Raw genomic sequence first — 14,657 nt, forward strand, 5'->3', positions numbered from 1 at the left:
AGCCGCGGGTGGGCGGGGAATGGGGCGTGGCCATGTGAGGCTCGGCTGGATACCGGAAGTGGGCGTGGTCACTGGGGGGCGTAATCTAGGGGTGGGGCCGACCGGCGTGACGGGAGGGGGCGCGGCTTAACGGCACCGGCTGACGGGCGGGGCTTAACGACAAGGGCGCAGAGTGGGTGTGGTCAGCCGGCAGAGGGCGGGTCCTGGCTCCGTGGGGGCGTGGCCTGGCGGCAGGGGCTGTGCCCGCCATCGGAAGGGGGCGGGGCCTTGCGGCAGGGGCAGGAGCCAGTGGCGGAAGGGGGCGGGGCCTGGCGGGAGTTCCGCGGCGGGGCCTGCTCGGGCCGAGCTGCCGGCGGGGGAACCGGCACCGGGTGCGGCTTCGGGAGCGGCACCGGGTACCTGGGCACAGGGTACGTGGGCCTCGCACGGAGGGGGTCCGAGACCAGGGGGCAGCGGAGTCTGTGAGGCGGGAGCGGGATGTGAAGGGGCCTTGGGGGCTTTGAGGGGTGGGAAGGGGCCCTGAGGAGGGTAATGTTGGGGGGGGGCTCTGAGGGAACGCTGAATGGGCTCTGAAGGGCTGGAGGGGGCCCTGAAGGGGCTCTGGGTCAGGAGCAGGTCCTGCACAGGGGGAAGTGTGGGGTATGAGGGATCTGAGGGGTCCTGGCGGGCTGTGGGTCAGGTGAGGGCCCTGATGGGGTGAGAGGGTGGGATATGAGGGGCTGGGGGGTTGCCTCGGTGGTAGGAGGGGACCCTAAGGGTCTCTGAAGGTGGGAAGTGGCCTTGAGGGGGTGGGAATGTGAGGTATGAGGGACCTGTGGGACCTGGCTAAGGGGAGGGCAGAGGGGCTGGAGAGGGCAGTGCTGTGGCTGGAGCTCAGCCTGGCTCTGGAGGACAGAGCCCCTGGGACCCTGTGATCCTTCCAGGAAGCCTGGAGTAGCTGCTGTCCCCCCTCTGCTAGAGAAGGAGGGTCATTCCCTGGTTCTTGCAGGCTTTGGGACTCCGAGTGCCCCACGGAGGTGACCGTGGCCTCACTTCACCCCACCTCGTGCTGCGGACACTGCTCATTTCAGCCACAGCGTTGTACTCGACCTACATTATCAGCAACAGTGAAACGTCTCAGGGTGTGGCCAAGGAGGGAAGAAGGAACCCAGAGAAGGTTTTCAGGAACTCCCTGAGAGGAAGCCACAGAAGGAGGCAGGAGTGGGCTGTATCTCCCTCCCACAGGCAGCTCTGTGGCCTCTGTGACCTCTCACCTCCACGGCCCGTTGATGCAGCCTCAAAAAGCTGCGGTCGGAGCCAGCAGGGCCTGGCAGGAGCCGTGGGAGCCCAGCCTGTGCCTGCCCAGCTCTGGCTGAGGTGGAGCAGGGCGGCTGTGTGGGTGTGCAGACAGCCTGCTGGAGAGGGGACAGCACCCCAAGGACAGCCATGGAGAAGATGGCCAGGGTCACCACTGCCCTGGGGGGCAATGCGCTGTCCGGCCGCACCATGTTCTGCCACCTGGATGCCCCTGCCAATGCCATCAGCGTGTGCCGGGACGCTGCCCAGGTGGTGGTGGCAGGCCGCAACATCTTCAAGATCTATTCCATCGAGGAGGAGCAGTTTGTGGAGAAGCTGAACCTCCGTGTGGGCCGCAAACCCTCCCTGAACTTCAGCTGCGCTGACGTGGTGTGGCACCAGATGGACGAGAACCTGCTGGCCACCGCCGCCACCAACGGCGTGGTGGTCACCTGGAACCTGGGCAAGCCGTCCCGCAACAAGCAGGACCAGCTGTTCACGGAGCACAAGCGCACTGTCAACAAGGTGTGCTTCCACCCCACCGAGGTGTACATGCTGCTCAGCGGCTCCCAGGACGGCTACATGAAGTGCTTTGACCTGCGCAAGAAGGACTCTGTCAGCACCTTTTCCGGTACAAATGCGGCTGTTGTTGTCCTGTTTCCCTGTGGGGAAACAGAGTTTGGGAGCTTTGTTCTTTCCTTGCTTGTCCCCTCACCCTTAGGAGGGACAGGGGTTGGGGGTTTTGTTCTTCCCCTTGCCCAGGAACAGGGTTGGCTCAGAGCAGGGAAAGAAGGAGCTGAGAGGCAACTTGGTGCCTTTTTTTGCCTTTCAGTAGTAGCTGGGTCTGTGTGGGAGATGGAAGACAGTTGCAGCACTCCTTGCTACCCTTTCTCTCTGTGCCAGGGACCCCCATGGCTCTTCCAGTGGGATTTTTAGCTTTGCTGGAGCTCTCAACTTGTGTCCCTTCCCAGGCCAGTCAGAGAGCGTACGTGATGTCCAGTTCAGCATCCGGGACTATTTCACCTTCGCTGCCACCTTTGAGAACGGGAATGTGCAGCTGTGGGACATCCGCCGGCCCGACCGCTATGAGAGGATGTTCACGGCCCACAACGGGCCCGTCTTCTGCTGTGACTGGCACCCAGAGGACAGGTGAGTATGGGGCTGGGCCCTGCCAGCCTCCTGGCCTTGCAGGACAAGAGAGACCCTAAAAACCGGATTGGGATTTTGCGGGGGAAAGCATGGTCTGTGATACCCTGTCCACTTGTGTCAGGGGCTGGGATGTTGCTGGAAGATAGGAGTGATTGTTGCTTTGAGCATTTGGGGTGGTGTAAGAGTATTTGGGGTTTGTTCTTTGATAAATTAGGGGGTTCTGATGCAGTGGGTGTTTTATGATTGGGTATAGCAGTGTCACAGCAGCCTCTTGCTCCAGTGCTCAGCTTGAGGAATCTTGAGGAAGGCACTACTTGTCTGCTCTGGGACACAGCTCACTTGTGTTTAGTCGTGTTTCCCTCCTGCCTTTCCTGGGAGGTTGCTGGGAAGGATCTGGAAGCAGCTGTTAGAGCGTGCAGGTCCCTCCTTATTCCCTGCCACCGCTCATGGTCTTAGAGGGGCACTGAAATATGTTCAAAATGGCCTTTTCCTCTCTGCTGTGCCTGGCCAGTGGAAAGCAGAGCCAGAGGGAACTGGTGTGACTGGGATGTGGCTCTAGAGGCACAGGGCCATAACTGGGGGCGGGAAGGAGGGTGCTGCCTGAGCTGGTTGCAGAGCAGAGGTGTCAGGGGAGCTCATGGGAGGATGGGATTACAGCCCAGCTGCCTTCCTGCGGTGGTCACACCTGTGCTGTGGCACGCTGGGAACAGAGAGGTGAACACTGACCCATCCTTGTCCCAGGGGCTGGCTGGCCACAGGCGGCCGTGACAAGATGGTGAAGGTGTGGGACATGAACACAACGCGGGCCAAGGAGATCTACTGCGTGCAGACCATCGCCTCGGTGGCACGGGTGAAGTGGCGCCCCGAGTGCAAGCACCACATCGCCACCTGCTCCATGATGGTGGATCACAACATCTACGTGTGGGACGTGCGCCGCCCCTTCATCCCCTCCGCCATGTTCGAGGAGCACAAGGACGTCACCACGGGCATCGTGTGGCGGCACCTCCACGACCCCTATTTCCTCCTCTCGGGCTCCAAGGACAGCACCCTTTATCAGCACATCTTCAAGGACGCCAGCCAGCCCATCGACAGGGCCAACCCCGAGGGGCTGTGCTACAGCCTCTACGGAGACCTGGCCTTCGCCGCCAAGGAGAGCCTCATCTCCTCCGACTCCAACCGCAAGCCCTACATCGGGGACCGGCGCCACCCCATCTTCTTCAAGCGCAAGCTGGACCCCACGGAGCAGTTTGAGTACATCTCGTCCTCCAGCGCCCTCAGCGTGTTCGAGACGGACGTGGAGAGCGGCAGCATGGACTGGTTCGTGCACACGGCCAAGCAGTACGCGCTGGCCGGCCGGCCGCTGGCCGAGCTCTGCGATCACAACGCCAAGGTGGCCAAGGGGCTGGACCGCAACCAGGTGAGCTGCAGGAGAGCTGGGGCTGCAGGGGGGTGGGAGCATGGAAAGGGCTGACAGGGACTGTGTTCCACACAGGTGGCTCAGACGTGGACGATGCTGAGGATTATCTACTCCAGCCTCGGCACCGTGTCATCCACAAACCTCAACCACAGCATGGGGAAAGGCAGCACTGCCCTCCCACTCATGAACAGGTACAGGGGGTGGGAGCTGAGTGGGGTAACTCCTGAGGTGGGGAGTGGGAACAGCTCCTTGGCTGGGATGGGGTTATAGAATCATATCATGGAATACAAGAATGGTTTGGGTTGGAAGGGGCCTTAAAGCTCATCTCATTCCACCCCCTGCCATGGGCACGTTCCACTATCCCAGGCTACTCCAAGCCCTGTCCAGCCTGGCCTTGGACACTTCCAGGGATCCAGGGACAGCCACAGCTTCTCTGGGCACCCTGTGCCAGGGCCTGCCCACCCTCCCAGGGAACAATTTCTACCTAATAACTAACCTGCCCCAGACAGGGAGTGAGTAGGGACAGCTCTCCCTCAGCCTCAGGCTGTGCTGCTTTGCATGTTGGTGTTGTTTGAACGCAACCATTTCCCATGTTGGGAAGTGAGTGCCCAGCCTGGCCTCGAGCTGTGCAGCCTCACACACTGCTTTCTTCCCTCCTTCAACCAGAGTTTGACCTGTGGTGGGGCATGGGGCTGGGACCAGTATTGCAGTGACTGAATTCATGAATCACAGAATATCTAACATTGGAAAAGTCCTCTGAGATCATTCCCCCAGCAGCACTGCCAAAGCCACCACTAAACCATGTCCCTGAGTACCACATCTACATGATATTGAAGATCTCCAAGTGTGGTGACTCCACCACTGCCCTGGGCAGCTGTGCCAGTGCCTGACCTCCCTTTCCATGAAGAAGTTTACCCAAGATCCAATCTAAACCTCCTCTGTCACAACCTGAGGCTGTTCCCTCTCCTCCTGTCCCTGTTCCCTGGGAGCAGAGCCCAACCCCCCCGGCTGTCCCCTCCTGTCAGGGAGTTGTGCAGAGCCAGAAGGGCCCCCCTGAGCCTCCTTTTCTCCAGGCTGAGCCCCTTTCCCAGCTCCCTCAGCTGCTGCTGCTGCTCCAGCCCCTTCCCAGCTCTGTTCCCTGCCCTGGACACGCTCCAGCCCCTCAGTGTCTTTCCTGTCATGAGGGCCCCAAGAGTGACCCCAGGATTTGAGGTGAGGCCTCAGCAGTGCCCAGGGCAGTGATGGTGACCAAGGGCTGGGGATGGAGAAGGTGTCTCATGGCTGGAGCTGGAACTGCTGGTGTGCAGAGGTTTTCTTCTGGAGCCTTTCCAAGGGAGAGAACAGCCCAGCTCTGCCAGCAGCTCGCTGACATGGAGAGCCCATTGTGGGCTGATGAAGCAGGAAAACTTGTTTTTCCTCTTCTCAATGACATAAACGTGAGGGGTGAGGACTCCAAATGAGCTGTCAGACCTTGCAGTGCCGGGTTCCCACAGTGACTGACAGATCCTCAAATAACACCAAAGGAAACAAGCACTGTCCTTGAGCAAGCTCTGCCTCCAGCTGGGTGGCTGTGCCACTGTCTGAGACACGGCAGGAGCCTGGGGAGCTGGGCTCTGCTCCAACCCCATTCCTTCCCTTTTCCATCTTGGTGAAAGCCAGGCGTGGTGATGCATAACAAACAGCCAGGCACCTTGGAGCGAGGCAGCTCCTGTTCACCTGCCTCTGAGGGGAAGGAAGTGGAGCCAAGAGCCTCCTCAGCGCTGGAATTCTTTAGGGAGACCTTTGCAGTGCATGTACTGCCAGGCTTGGAGGAAGGGCTGTGATCACAGTCACAGTGTGTCTTTAAGTCACACAGTGGGGACTGCTGACTTCTGCCCACAAAGGGTATCTCATATTTCACCATTCAAACTGCAACTGGACACCTGTATCCAGGTTGTTTGCTGGCTCTAATGGAAATCTTATACTCCTCTAACTGTGAAATTTGGCTTTTTTTCCCAGCTTTAACCTGAAAGATATCCCTGCTGGGCTGGGCAGCGAGTCCAGACTGGACCGCAGCAAAGGAGAAAGCCGCACAGAAAACATCCTCATGGATTCCTCTTCCACCCTGATCAACAACGAGGGTAACGTCTCTGGGTGGGCACAGTCCCAGTCCCACAGCTCCTCCCTCCTCAGCCATAGACAGGGGATGAACTGGGGCATTTATCCTGTGAATTGGGGTGGCTGGATGTGCTGCAGCCCCAGGGTGAAGGACACCGAGCCCCAGGGCGCTGCAGGACAACTTTCCCTGATGACCTGGGGTGACAGTGACAGTGCTGGGGAACTGAGCTGTGTGGCTCGGGCACAGCCTGGCATGCTGGGGCAGGACAGTGGGAGGTGGATCCAGTGGTGTGATGAGCCGATTTCTCTTTCCCTGGGCTCACAGACAACGAGGAGACGGAGGGCAGCGACGTCCCTGCGGATTATCTGCTGGGAGATGTGGAGGCAGATGAGGATGACCTGTACATGATGGACCACGAGAACCCACACGGTGAGCGCACACGGGGAGGTATTGTCCGTCCCAGCTGGATTTTCTCCTGCTCATTCCTGCTATTCTCACAGCTGAAGAGCAGGAATACAGCCTTCCTCAGGAAGCCTTTCCCCTGCGCCACGAAATCGTGGACAACCCATCGGCCTTGGACCACCTGCAGGACAAGGCCGACTCCCCTCACGTCAGCGGCAACGAGGCCGAGACGGTGTCGCTGACCCCTGTGGAGTCCTTCTCGCTGATCTCCATCTCCCACTCGCTCTACGAGAACCGCCTGCCCTCCGACTTCTTCAACCCCATCGTGCGGGACACGCTGCTCTTCTACGCCGAGCAGGGCGACGTGCAGACGGCCGTGTCCGTGCTCATCGTGCTGGGAGAGCGCATCCGCAAGGAGATCGATGAGCAGACGCAGGTAGAGCCCATGGGAGGCAGGACCATGCCTTGCTGGGACGCACAGGGGGTGCATCCCAATGGGATGGGATCCTGCCTGGGGTTTGGGGCACGTCCCTTCTCCTCCAGCCCCTGGCAGGCCAGCTCTAAGCCAGGTTCGGGGTTCTGGTACCTGCCCTGCCACCAGTTCTGGAAGGGACTTGAGGTGGGTTCTGCCGGGCCAGGATGGGGAGGTGACCTTGCCCTGTTGATACAGGGAAGGATGCTGTTCCCCAGCATTACAGAGCCGTTCTCCCACTGCAGGGATCAGATAATTACAGAACCCTTTAGGTTGGAACAGCCCCCTAAGATCATCGAGTCCAGCCATTCACCCAGCACTGCCAAGGCCACCACTGAACCATGTCCCCAGGTGTCACATCAGCACAGCTTTTAGATCCCTCCAAGGGATGGTGACTCCACCACTGCAATGGGCAGCCTGTGGCAATGCTTGACCACCCTTTCCATTAAGAAATTCTCCCTAATATCCAGACTAAACCTCCTCTGGCACAACTTGAGGCCATTTCCTCTTGTCCTGTCCCTTGTTCCCTGGGAGCACAGCCTGACCCCCCACCTGGCTCCACCCTCCTGCTGGGGACTTATAGAGTGAGAAGCCCTCTGCCCTAAGCCTCCTTTTCTCCAGGCTGAGCCGCCCAGGAGCTCATCTTGCCTTTGGGATGCAGGGCTGGGATCCTGAGGGGGTTTTGAGGTGGATGTGGAGGCTCAGCTGTCTGTGGCTGTCCCCAGGAGCACTGGTACACGTCCTACATCGACTTGCTGCAGCGCTTCCAGCTCTGGAACATCTCCAACGAGGTGATCAAGCTGAGCACCTGCCGTGCCATCAACTGCCTCAACCAGGCTTCCACCACCCTGCACGTCAACTGCAGCAACTGCAAGCGGCCCATGAGCAACAGGGGCTGGATCTGTGACAGGTGAGGGGGCCCAGAGGGGTTTGTGGGGACAGGGGGATGGGGTGGGTGCCCTTGTTCCCTCTTGTTTGCTCCCCCGAGGGCTGTCCCTGCCCACGCTGACCCGAATCTCCCCGTGCAGGTGTCGGCAGTGTGCCAGCATGTGTGCCGTGTGTCACCACGTGGTGAAGGGGCTCTTCGTCTGGTGCCAGGGCTGCAGCCACGGCGGGCACCTGCAGCACATCATGAAGTGGCTGGAGACCAGCTCCCACTGCCCTGCTGGCTGTGGCCACCTCTGCGAGTACACCTGAGCCCCGTGCCCGCGGGGGGGCTGGCAGCGGGGTGGCGCGGGGGTGAGCAGGGCAGGCAGCTCGATAGCCCTGGCACCGCCCTCCCTGTATTTATTTGTGTAAATAAGGGCCGGGGGTGCACCCCCTGCCCGGCCGTTTTTTACTGGATTAAAACAAACCAGCAGTTGAATTGAGCCAGGACTCTTGTGTTTGCTTCGCCTGGATGCAGCGGCCCGCGGGATGGGCCCCGGACCAATCCCTGCGGTGTCCCCGGTGTCCCCACGCTGTTGTCCCTTTGTGCCGGGAGGCCGCTTTAAACCGTGAGGTGGGGCCCGCTTTCCGCAGCCCCTTTAAATAGCGGCCCTTCCCGGCACCCGTAGCAACGCGCTATGCGTACCGTGTGTCCGCGGTGCATGCTGGGAATCGTAGTTCCCGTTGTCTCCGGCGCTGGTCCCGATGGCGGCGTGGCTGCTGCCGCTGCTAGTGCTGCCGCTGGGCTGGGTCCGGCCCGGCGCCTGCACCGATCCTCCGGGCGGCGGCTGGTAAGGGCAGGGGCTGCCCCGGGACCGCTCCCTGTGCCGGTGCTGGTGCCGAGCGGAGTCTCCCGTTGCAGGTTGGCGGGCACGGTGCCGGAGGAGCCACGCTGCACCGTGGAGCGAGCCGATGCATCCCTCACCTACTCCCTCTTCCTGCAGCGGTACGGGGCACCGGGCACAGTCCTGGGGGACAGTTCCGATGCACCGGGCGAGCTAACGGGGAGGGGCGGGGGGAACTGGGGGGGGCAGACCCTGGAGTCCCGGGCAGGAACCTGGGGGAAGGTGGTCGGGACCGATGCCGGTGCCCCGGGGGCGGCTTGGAGCCAGTCCCGTTGTCCCGGGCTGGGTCGGGGCTGGTGCCCGTGCTCCGCCCGTGCGGGACCCCGCTGGATGCCGTTCCTAGGTTCGCCTTCTCCCGGCCGGTGATCCTCGCTGGGGTCACGGACAATTCGGTGAGTGCCGGGAGGGGACAGAGGGTTCGGGGTGGGACACACCTCCCGGTGGCCCGGGAGCGGCGGCAGCATCCCGGCTCCCTGTGCTCCATCCCGCAGGCGTTCCGAGCCCTCTGCACCCGGGAGAAGCTGCTGGCGGCCTTCGGGCCCTTCCCGGTGCGGCTCAGCACGGCCAACACCTACTCGTACCGCAAAGGTGAGCGCGGGGGCCGTGCCCGGCTGCGGGGCCGCCGCTTCCCCCGCTCATCCCTCCGTTCCCGCAGTGGATGTGCCGTTCCAGGAGTACGTGGAGCAGCTGCTGAAGCCGCAGGACCCGGCCCGGCTGGGCAGCGGTGGGTAGCGCTGTCCCGTCCCCCGCAGCCCCCTGCCCTCGCCGGGCTCAGCTCCCGTGTCCCCCCAGACACCCTCTACTTCTTCGGGGACAACAACTTCACCGAGTGGGGCCCCCTCTTCCAGCACTACGTGCCCCCTCCCTTCCGCATCCCGGGCACCAACCCCGCCTACAGCTTTGGGATTGCAGGTGGGTGTGGGATGGGACCCCCGGGATGGGATGGGGAACCCCCGGTGTGGGATGGGGACCCCCGGTGTGGGATGGGACCCCCGGGATGGGATCGGGCCGGGCCTGGGGGCTCTCCCCAGCACCAAACCCCGCGCCCACCGCAGGCTCAGGCTCTGGCGTTCCCTTCCACTGGCACGGCCCTGGTTTCTCCGAGGTGATTTTCGGCAGGAAGGTGAGAATTGAGCCCTAGGGGAAGGATCTGGGGAGAGGGGAGAGAAACAAGCCCCTAACAGGTGTCCCTGGGCACGGGGAAGCCCCGCTGGGGCTGAGCCCGAGGGGCTGGGGGGAATTGGGAGGGCACGTGCCCCTGGTGTTTTCCAGCGCTGGTTTCTGTACCCGCCGGATAAAACCCCGCACTTCCACCCCAACGAGACGACGCTGGCCTGGCTCCAGCACACATATCCCACCCTGCCACCAGCCCAGCGCCCGCTGGAGTGCACCCTGCGCCCTGGGGAGGTGAGTCCAGGAGCTGCAGGGGACCCCAGCCTTCCCAGCCAGAGCCATGGGACCCCACTGGTGTCTCCTGCAGGTCCTGTACTTCCCTGACCGTTGGTGGCACGCCACACTCAACCTGGACACCAGCGTCTTCATCTCCACCTTCCTGGGCTAGGACTGGGACACGTCACCACCATCCCAGCCAGGGCAGGAGCTCCAGCTCCTGCCACCCTCAGGGAAAGGCAACTGATATTGGGACCAACTGCCTGAGAAAGTTCTGGTTTTTACTGGTCTTTACCCTCCCGTTTGGATTAAAGCTGTTCCACTGAAGCACACTGTGTGTTGCTACATCCCTGCAGCAAACCCGGGCCCCATGGGATAGCACGGATTCCCAAGCCGGCATATCCCCAGAAATGGTTGCTGTGAACCACTCCAGATCCTTTTCCACGTTTATTGCTGTATTTTTTTTTATTCTTTTTATATATCTATATATTTACTTTTTTTTTTTTTTTAATGGACATTGGCAAACTTCCAGAGGGCATTCAAAAGCCAGGCAGGCCATCGGCCGACCGAAACGCTGGAACCACAGTTGGATGCAAATCTGTTGGTTATTTCTTGTGGGGATTTTAAGAGATTTCATTAAAAGGAACAAGAACTTTAACCCAGGTGGTTGTTCTAAGGGAAGCATAGTCCCAGTGGGAAAGGGGAGGTGGGAACCAGCCCCTTCCAGCCCTGGGACAGTTGTTTCCCAGGAAGAGCCAGAGGGTGCGTCAGCATCCCGGCAAGTGGCTGTTTACTGGGAAGAGGACCCAACCCTGGCCAGGCAGGAGGTGGAAGGAGGAGGAAAGAACTCTAAACACAGGGAAGGATGGGGCTCCAGGTGCTCATCCCGGCAAGCTCCCTGTGGCAATCCCTGGAGCGGGACATGCTCTTTGGGGAGTGTGGCTGCCCTGGCTGAGGGGGTGATGGACGTGATGGTGAGGCCACTGCCGAGGAGCCAGCATTCCAACCCCCAGGCAGGTGTCGGAGCCAGAGAGGGGAGCCAGGGAGCCGCGGTGCCCGCCCTGCTGCTGCGGCTCCTCGGGAAGGGGACGTGGTGACGTGCCCTTGCCCAGCGCCAGGCCCAGGGCAGCTGGGGAGGAGGAGGAGCAGCCGGAGAGCGAGTAAGGCATGGTGCCAGCCCGGGGAGAGCCGGCTGTGCCAGGGCACCCAGCGCTGCCCCCGGCCCCTCAGTAATCCTCCACCCAGCCGTTCTCCGAGATGAACGCGTCTATCACCTCCTTCATGGCGAGGTTGGGGATCAGCTGGTCCTGGGTCAGGGGACTCCGCGTCACCGGGTCAAAATGACCCACGCGCTGCAGGGAGGAGGCGCGGGGGAACCGGTTACTCCACGTGCCCGGGCTCAGCCCTGAGGTGGCTGTGGGGCCAGCACCGTGTGGCATCTGCCCCAGCAAGTGGGCACCTGCCTGCAGGAAGAGGGAGAGCCCCTCGGAGGTGCCTCCCAGCAGGATGAGGGCAGGTCAAGGTGCAAGACCCCTGCCAAGAGCCGCCTCTGCTTTGGGCAGGGCCCGGCAGCGCCTGCTCCACAGGGAGCTGCCCGGGCAGGTAACTGGGACCAAACCCAAGGAACCTGCAGAGCCCTGAGTTGAGCAAAAAGGTGCTTTCCCACCCAAGCAAAGTTCTGGGAAAACCCCCTGCCCCTGGCCTGGCAGTACCTGGAGATGCTCCTCAATGTCCTTCCTGTCGTAGGTGATCCCGCTGGGCGTGATGCAGGGCTCTCTCATCAGCTCAAAACTGATCTTCCCACACAGGTAGTCGGGGATGTCCCGCTTCTGGCTCGAGAGAGGCACAGCTGGGTCAGGAAAGTGGGCTGGGAGGTGGCACTGGCTCAGAGGGGGGAGCACGGTACAGAGCAGGTTTACAGGAGCACAGGCCGGACCACACTCACCTTCCTCTTCTCATCCACTTGGGAGAAGAGCTCGTCCATATCTGCCAGGTATTTGTCCTGAAAGAGAAGCCCTTGAGGACAAGGGGTCCCTGGTGTGCAGGGGCTCCATGTCCCCACAGAAAGCCCCAAAGCCTCCACCCATGGGTGTTGTGGCAGGTCCTTGATGGCCCCTCTGCCTGTGCAGCTCCTGACTGAACCTGGCAGGAGTGATTTAGCTTATAAATAATCTTTCTTTGTGGGCCTATTTTTATCTGGGATCAGTCCCCAGAGTGGCCAAGAGCCACTTGTGTTTCCTCAGAACAGGCACAGCAGGCATCACCGCTGCCGGGCTGGGACAAGAGGTGACAAAGCAGGGGAAGCCATCATGGGGGGACACAACAGTGGTGCCTCGAGCTATAGAATGAAGGCTACAGTGCTGTGTCCCAAGGTCTCCCAGCTTTCACCTGCACATCTGCAGCCCTGCAGCTTCCCTGGCTGCAGCACAGCACGAGGATGAGGATGAGGAAACCCCTGGCCCCCCACTCACGTGTTTGGCCTCGATGCTGGCCAGCTGAACACGGCTCCGGCTCTCGTCTGTGTTTTCCTCCTGCTGAATCTTTCGGCACTCTGCCAGCTCCCTAGGACAGAGTGGGAGATCAGGAGGATGGGGGAACATTGTCACTCCCTTTCCTGCTGCAGGGCTCTGCAGAGGCACCTCAGACACAGCTGATAGCACTAAAAAAGCCTTTCCAGGTGCCCCGTTACCTCTCCTTCTCGGCCACGATCAGCTTGGTCAGGTGGGAGTGCAGCTCGTTCTCCTGGTTGATCCTCTTCTCCTCGATGCTGTTCCAGCGTTTCTTCTTGGCGATGCGCAGCGCACTGGGGATGTCATCCCCGAAATTCAGCCGCTGTTCCTTGGCAAGGTTGTAGGCTGAGGAGAGAAAGGGCACCTCAGAGCCAGTGGCAGCGTCCCTGTTGCCATCCCTGGCCCTTTCCCAGCAGACAGGAGCAGGGGACAGTGGCAGCGTGCCCGCTCACCTCTCTGCAGGTTGGCGATGGCCTCGTCGTAGTTTTCCATCTCCATCTGGCACTGGCCCAGGAAGAAGTGAGCCTTCACGGACTGCCCGTCCAGCTCCAGCGCCCGCTTGCAGTCGGCCAGCGCCTTGTCGTGCTGCTGCATCTTCAGGTAGCACAGGGCCCGGTTGGTGTAGTACACGGCCACCAAGGGGTTCCGGTTCTGCGGGGACAGGCCCATGTTGGTGGCGGTGGCGGGGCCAGGACGTGCCGGCAGCCGGGTGACGGCCGGGTGACTCGGTGAGCCAGCGGCACAGCGCTGTCACCCTGGGCAGGGAGAGCCAGCAGTGCCAGCGGGGGCGTGCACCCCGTGGGGAGGTGCTGGGATGGACTGGGGACAGACTGGGGCCGGTCCCCATAGGGCAGCCGATGTCCCTGCCCACAGAGGGGACTGGCACCCCTGGCACCCCGACTGTCCCAGGGTGGGTCTGTCCTACCCAGAACAGCCCAGGGACAGTGCAGGGTTTAGGGGAAACAGGCTGAGGATGGGGGCACTCTGGTGGGGGGAGTGTAGGGCAGTCCAGCTTGGAATTGGGTGGGGGAGAGGATGGGCAGAGGCTGTCCAAGCCCAAAGAGGAGGCCAGGGCCGGGGGGGTGCTTAGGCCAGGCCTAGGGGTGGTAGCCCAGGCCCAGGACGGTGGAATCAGGCCCAGAGCTGTGCCCAGCTCCCTCCTCGGGAGGAGCCCGGCCCAGTGAGGGAACAGTGCCCACATTAAAAGGCTGCCATGTCAGTGGTATCTTGACCAGACCCTGAGGAAGAACAGTGCCCAGCCCAAGGAGGTTCCACCCTGGTGATGTCCAGGCCAGGGCCGGGGGAAGGCCCATCCGTGGGGATCCCATCCCAGGGTTGGCCGGGCCAGGTCCGGGAGGGTGTCCAGGCCAAGGGGGAGGTTCCATCCTGGGGTCATCGAGGCCAGGTTGGCGTGTCCCGTCCCCGGGGAGTCCCGTCCCGGGGGTACCCAGGCCGTGTCCCCTCCCCGGTGTTCCCGTCCCGGGGGCCGGGCCCGCGCGGGCCGGGGGAGCCGCTGGGACTCACGATGGCGCGGCCGTAGCAGGCGGCGGCCTCGGGGTACTTGCGGCCGCCGAAGAGCCGGTTCCCCTGCTCCTTGTGCTCCTGCGCGCTGTGGCTCAACTCGGGGCGGCCGCCGCCCGCGACCCCCGCGCCCGGCCCCGCCGCGCCGGGCCCCGCCGCGCCGCCCCCGCGCTCCTCCTTGCCCTTCATGGCGCGGCCCGGGCCGGCCCTGGGGCCGCGGCTCCGCTGGCTCGGGCGGCCCCGGCGGCTCCGGCTGCGCCGCTCCGGCCGCGCACTGCGACAGCGCCGCTTCCGGGGCGGGGCGGGACCGGGGCGGGGCTTGCCGTGAGGGGCGTGGCCTGCCTTGAGGGGGGGCTGCCGTGAGGGGCGGGGCCTGCCGTGAGGGGCGGGGGCTGCCGTGAGGGGGCGGAGACTGCACGGAAGGGGGCGGAGACTGTACCGGTGGCGGGGCGTGGGGCGGAGCGGGGTCCAAAGCAGGGGGCGGGGCTAAAGGGTTGGGGGCGGGGTCTGCGTGTCAGGGGTGGGGGCGGGGCTCGTTGGGGGCGGGGCTAATGGGGAGTTTGGGGCGTGGTCTGTGGTGGGCGTGGCCAGTGCGCGTTAATGAGGTTGAACGGGGATGATTGATGGAGGGGATTGGGGTGGGGGCTGGGAG

The 14,657-nt window shown here is 62.4% G+C and overlaps 3 protein-coding genes across 6 annotated transcripts; 2 read left to right on the forward strand and 1 right to left on the reverse strand.

The window, feature by feature from the left end:
* The first annotated feature begins 306 nt into the window (after window positions 1–306).
* WDR24 (WD repeat domain 24) lies at window positions 307–8,183 on the forward strand. Of its 3 annotated transcripts, none has more exons than XM_005522805.3 (10): window positions 307–410; window positions 989–1,906; window positions 2,247–2,424; window positions 3,166–3,841; window positions 3,917–4,032; window positions 5,840–5,961; window positions 6,264–6,368; window positions 6,440–6,777; window positions 7,539–7,723; window positions 7,842–8,183. In XM_005522805.3, exons 2-10 carry the CDS (start codon window positions 1,426–1,428, stop codon window positions 8,008–8,010), a joined length of 2,370 nt encoding a protein of 789 aa, XP_005522862.2. In that variant the 5' UTR covers window positions 307–410; window positions 989–1,425; the 3' UTR covers window positions 8,011–8,183. The 3 variants fall into 3 exon arrangements, with proteins under 3 accessions (XP_005522862.2, XP_014107921.2, XP_087920121.1); XM_014252446.2 differs by having other exon boundaries at window positions 3,926–4,032; XM_088063995.1 differs by lacking the exon at window positions 7,842–8,183 and having other exon boundaries at window positions 7,435–7,569.
* A 209-nt stretch (window positions 8,184–8,392) lies between these two features.
* Window positions 8,393–10,301, forward strand: JMJD8 (jumonji domain containing 8). 2 transcript variants are annotated; one of them, XM_005523138.2, is made up of 9 exons: window positions 8,393–8,531; window positions 8,603–8,686; window positions 8,929–8,977; window positions 9,077–9,173; window positions 9,241–9,309; window positions 9,378–9,497; window positions 9,641–9,708; window positions 9,858–9,992; window positions 10,066–10,301. In XM_005523138.2, exons 1-9 carry the CDS (start codon window positions 8,446–8,448, stop codon window positions 10,144–10,146), a joined length of 789 nt encoding a protein of 262 aa, XP_005523195.1. In that variant the 5' UTR covers window positions 8,393–8,445; the 3' UTR covers window positions 10,147–10,301. The 2 variants fall into 2 exon arrangements, with proteins under 2 accessions (XP_005523195.1, XP_087920122.1); XM_088063996.1 differs by lacking the exon at window positions 9,858–9,992.
* Window positions 10,302–10,402: 101 nt separating this feature from the next.
* On the reverse strand, window positions 10,403–14,194 carry STUB1 (STIP1 homology and U-box containing protein 1). The gene is made up of 7 exons (XM_005523139.3): window positions 14,009–14,194; window positions 12,937–13,135; window positions 12,664–12,829; window positions 12,446–12,536; window positions 11,920–11,976; window positions 11,687–11,803; window positions 10,403–11,326 (listed from the first exon to the last, which is right to left on the reverse strand). The coding sequence occupies exons 1-7, from the start codon at window positions 14,192–14,194 to the stop codon at window positions 11,201–11,203; spliced, it is 942 nt and encodes a 313-aa protein (XP_005523196.2). The 3' UTR covers window positions 10,403–11,200.
* Between the last annotated feature and the right edge of the window lie 463 nt (window positions 14,195–14,657).

Source organism: Pseudopodoces humilis, chromosome 18 (genome assembly GCF_049639895.1).
Source record: "Pseudopodoces humilis isolate 2021_Gansu_Grassland_sample_001 chromosome 18, ASM4963989v1, whole genome shotgun sequence".
Classification (NCBI taxonomy): Eukaryota; Metazoa; Chordata; class Aves; order Passeriformes; family Paridae; genus Pseudopodoces; species Pseudopodoces humilis.